Raw genomic sequence first — 5,367 nt, forward strand, 5'->3', positions numbered from 1 at the left:
TATATATATATATATATATATATATATATATATATATATATATATATATATATATATATATATATATATATATATATAGCAAAATATACAAACAAAAATAACATCATTTATTCAATGCACAAAGTATTTATACATGAGAAGAAACAGTTGTGTTGTACTACCTTTAAAATAGATTTACATTAATACATTAAAAAACACATATTTAGCATTATAGTAAAATATGTTTTTTTAAATGTATTAATGTAAATCTATTTTAAAGGTAGTACAACACAACTGTATCTTCTCATGTATAAATACTTTGTGCATTGAATAAATGATGTTTTGTTATTTTTGTAATTAACATCTATTTATTTAAACAAATTAAAAAGAGTACAACAAAAAAAATACTCTGTATTTATATAAAAAATATAATGCTTTTATACTTCTTGTTTTCACAAAATATTATTATTGGAATGGATATAGGGAAAAAACAAAAACCATCAGGATCCATAAAGAAGAGTTCCCTGACCTTGCCATTTTGGCCAGATGTCACATCCTCTAGATCTCATGGAAAAAAAAAAAGAAAAAAAAAAATGTTTTCACAATCCTCATAAATGGCACCAATCAACATTATGAAACTTTTTCCAGAGTTGACCGTATTAAACTTTTGCAGGCCCGGCAGAGTCAAAGGTCATTTCCCCTTGATGTTTTGCAAGGAGCCATTTGTTGTTTTACAGGCACTAGGGTCTACATGTCTTTATGGAGTTGATGAATGGGAAGGTTTGTGGACCACCAAAGAAATTTTGTTTACAGAGTGCGTCATGGTGGGGACAGAGGTCACCGCTTAAAGCAGAGTTGAGGGGTCATAACCTCAACCTTTCCGGTAGCAGGAGCCCTGTTGAATAAGGGCCTGAGATTCTTGAGTTTCTACCCTCTGCTTTTACCATGTCAGGACTGTAATGTGAATCAGCTGTACAGCTGCAGTTATATGGGCGTGACAATAAGAAGATTATCTGTGGTGGTGTGTGTAAAAATGTGATTGTGGTTTCTTTTAACTGTATTATGAGTTCAACTGATTTACTAGCTTCAAAATAGCAATTTTCATAAACCATAATTCTTCATTTCATGGTTCTCTGGAATGCTTGATTCTGACTGGTCACTTGTTGCATTCAGCAGTCAAATATTTTCTGTATAATGACCATTAAACTATAATTGTCTGTTTCACCAGGCAACCGCATTTTATGCCTCTTGTACCATTCTGCAGTCTGGTATCAGTCTTGTATCTAATGAAATAATGTCAACTCAAATCGATGTTTCATTCCATTTATTTACTTATTTGATAAGTAGCTGTATAATAAGGAGGATAACGCACAGTCAGACGGTTATTATCACAAAATAAACCCTTTCAGGTTGATACGAGGCTCCTGATCCCCCTGTCTGGGTTTATATTGTGATAATGACCAGCTAAGTGTATATTATCCTTTACGTAATATCTTCTTAATGATTATATATGAACTGTTGGAGAAAATGTTCGCAAATTGAGAGAGATTTCTCCTGGTGTGTTCAGTTAGTATGAATTTGACCTGATCTTATCCAAAAATGACATGAGTTTTCCTAAGTTTGTCTTTGCAACTAAAATATTGTTCCTTGTTTTAAGCCATGATCTTCCCTGAAAATCCAGCTCTGACATGCATATAAAAAAATTGTGTTCATAGGGTTATGTTCATGTTTTATATATATTTTAACTGTACATTAAACATCTGTAAGTAAACTTTTTTTAAGTGCCTTATGCTCACCAAGATGCATTTATTTGATCAAAAGTCTGGTTAAAAAAAGTGTAATACTATGAAATATTATTATAATTTAAAATAACTATTTTCTATTTTTAGATATTTTAAGATGTAATGTATTTCTGTTATGGTAAAGCTGAATTTTCAGCATCATTACTTCAGTCTTCAGTGTCACATGATCCTTCAGAAATCATTCTAATATGCTGATTTGCTGCTAAAGAAATATTTTTTATTTTTATCAAAGTGGAAATGTGTTTCGCTGCTTAATATTTCTTTGTGGACAAAGTGTTTCCTTTTTCTGAGTTTTTTGATGAATAAAACATTTTAGAAGAACATTTATTTATTACTTTAATAAGTCATTACTTAAATTTTTGATCAATTTAATGCACACTTTCAGAATAAAAATATAAATTAATTACACCAAACTTTTGGTTGGTAGTGTATTTCATCAAGTTACTTTTGATTCCTTCTTTTGCATCCAAAAAAATAGTGTTTGTCCCAATCCAGACCATCTCTTACACATTTTCCGACTACTTTCCACCCTGTAAGTTGGTCATGCCACCAACATATCATTGAGGTGCTGTACAGAAACCAGCGCACAGAGAGGGCAGGATGCCCAGACAAACAAAGGCTTTTATGATTTGTGGAAACATAGAGGAAAGAGATCCAAGACACTTTTCCCTTTCCTAGCCTTCAGCAACTACAGCAACAGTCCCTGAAATCTCCTGAGAATATCCCAAATTCTCTCAGTAACATTTGTCCCTCATGAAAACACTGTATTTAATATTGTATGGCTACATATGGTATGCATTTGATGAATCTACGCTTCTGTCCTCACATTAATGTCACCATAAATTGGCCATAGCTCTTCCTGAAAACAAGGCCAGATTTTTCCGCTTGTATCAGTCGTGGCGTCCTTCACTACGAGAAGCTAATGCTCAGTTACCTCCTCCTCATTACTCCATCTCTCAGCAAGAGTGGCCCGCTTTCCATAGACATTCACCCAGGCATTCAAGGGCAGGGATTGTGAATCGTATAGTGGAGACACTTTTCATTCCTGCTCTCTCTCTCCTTCTCTTTCTGCCTTCTCTTGTTTTCCCACTCCACTGTGAGAGATTGATGAGACAGGTGCGGCCAAGATCAGACCGGCTGGCAGTAAATCCATGGTACAATCAGCTAGAGGACATAGAGAAAGAAAATACAAAGGAATGGGGATTTATGTCTGGAGTGTCTTGGTTATTTAATGGGACCATACTGAAGTATCAGCATTATTGATTAATTATTTTAATGAAAACATATTAAGACCTCTGAATCTGATCTTGTTGTATTCTCTGGTTTAGGACGTCAGGCAACCATAATTCTGACAACATTCTCTGTGTTTGTGCTCCACAGGTAAAAGCAAGCGATGCAGATGGTGGGTCATTTGGGGCCATTACATATTCTATTGGATCCGGGCCCGCTAGTGCTCCACCCAGCCAGTTCACCATCAATAAGGAGACTGGACAGATCTGCACCAGTGTGGCTCTGGATCGAGATGAAGGATCAGACAGTTTTGACTTCACTGTGACTGCAACGGATGGGGTGAGGGAATGAGTTTGTACCTGCCTCTAATAGGAATATTCTGGGTTCAGAACAAGTTAAGCTCAATCAACATTTGTGGCATAATGTAGACTGCCACAAAAATGTTTTATTCAACTTTATGGTTAGGTGCTTACTGTGGAAGTGAATGGGGCCGATTCTTGGAGACCAGAAATATGAAGCTTATTATCTCACTGTAACCAAGATTATTATTATTATTATTATTATTATTATTTTGGTAATCAACATTATGCCATAAGCGCTGTTCGTTGGTCTTAAACTCAACACACAATATTGCTTAAAGGGCCACATTGTATGTAAGGTGTTTGAGAAACCTGTTTAATTTGAAAAATTATACACTGCAGCTTTGAGAGTTGAAAACCTTAAAACTCACTTCAGAAGCATAACGGTTGATTTAAAAAAACACCATAAGTTCTATCGTGTAGCACCTAGATGCCCAGTCACATGCCCTGCTCAATACTGTTTTCTCTCAGTTGCCAGTTACTACAACAGGCCCACTACACTATATACTACAGCTCACTGGCCCCTCATAACCTGGAAAGGCAATTATATCCCACTGTGAAATTTTCTTCTGCATTATTACACACAAGAAATCATCCAGATTGATTAGACAGTAGTGTGACTACAATCTACAATCCCGCTGTTGTTATCATCAGTAAAATGATATGATATTTTCCCGTAGGGAGGCCTTACATCCTCCGCCTATGTGAAGGTGTCACTGGTGGACATTAATGACAACAGACCTACATTCTACCCTGTGAACTACGCCGTCAGCTTGAGCACACAGAGCATGCCCGGGACCTCCGTTGTCAGGGTAACGGCCCACGACCCAGATGCTGGTGCAAATGGTAAAGTGACATATCACACTGTCCTTGATGGAGGATCCAATTTCTTTACCCTCAACAAGGACACAGGTATTTCAATTATTAAATTAGATATTTAGATATTTGGCTTTTTGGTCATTTATTTTGTGTTCTTCTCATTTTTATTATTATTTTTTTTCTTTCTAAAAATGTATATATAGCAGAGCATGTGAGCGATGTGACACTCCGCTACGTTGTCGCTCTAACCGCCCAAGCAAGCGCTCCGTTAATATTCCGCTCACGCTCACCGTAAACCAATTCCAGCTCAGATCCCGCTCCAATATAATATTTCTCTAGTAGGCCTAATTATTTACTGTTTGTAACGAAATTCTTGGATTATTGTCTAAAATTAAGCATGCTGATAAATAGCAATTATCATGTTTCAGAGCGAAATTCTTACATTCTTCTTAATTTTATTAATTGTAATGTATTAATTAAAATGTATTAAATATATGAATCTAACCTTAGCAAACCTACCTAAAATGCAAATACTGAAAAGTGTATTTGATTTTCGTTAACTTTATTTCCGTAGCTGCAGTTGTTATGCAATAGAACATTCAAAACAGGCTCATTAAAACACAAACGCACACACACACGAGATGAAATGTGCATAGATCTTTACAAAATACACGTGGATTATAAAGCCTGTGAAAAGCACACACAAGATAAAATGCACTTAAAAAAATTTTGGGATTATGAACCGCTTGGATTATGAACTGACGTCAATGAAAGAAACACACTTTCTAGTGTCAAGTTAAAATAGACCATAACTGCGGGAAACTGTAGTCTATTAAAACGTCTCTTGATGTTTACTGGATTTTAGAATTTACTTTAAGAAACATTAGCTTTGACAAAGTGTCAGGCTTCAGCATTCGCTGTGCCCGAAAACACTCGCTCTGCGCTGGAAGAACCACTGGGGATGCTGAAGATTTTGCGGGAGGGATCCAGCACTGGTTTTCCAAAATCCAAGTGGTGTAGGCTAATATCTTCTGTACTCTGTAGTTCTGTATTTAGGCCTATATACAGGTGTGTGTTAGCTTAGGTCTACAGTTTAACTTAGATTACTTAGTAACTAATATATTATATTAGTCGAATATAATTCGAATTAACAATTCGTTTCTACAACGTCAGCAGGT

The 5,367-nt window shown here is 35.6% G+C and overlaps 1 protein-coding gene across 1 annotated transcript in view; it reads left to right on the forward strand.

The window, feature by feature from the left end:
- The window catches only part of dchs1b (dachsous cadherin-related 1b), a 114,261-nt gene that overhangs the window by 82,999 nt on the left and 25,895 nt on the right, over positions 1-5,367 (forward strand). The window contains exons 3-4 of the mRNA XM_016237887.1: positions 3,162-3,350; positions 4,051-4,282. Of these exons, the coding sequence (XP_016093373.1) occupies positions 3,162-3,350; positions 4,051-4,282 (421 nt within the window). The remainder of the gene's footprint in view (positions 1-3,161; positions 3,351-4,050; positions 4,283-5,367) is intronic.

Source organism: Sinocyclocheilus grahami, unplaced genomic scaffold, assembly GCF_001515645.1.
Source record: "Sinocyclocheilus grahami isolate Dianchi unplaced genomic scaffold, SAMN03320097.WGS_v1.1 scaffold526.1, whole genome shotgun sequence".
Classification (NCBI taxonomy): Eukaryota; Metazoa; Chordata; class Actinopteri; order Cypriniformes; family Cyprinidae; genus Sinocyclocheilus; species Sinocyclocheilus grahami.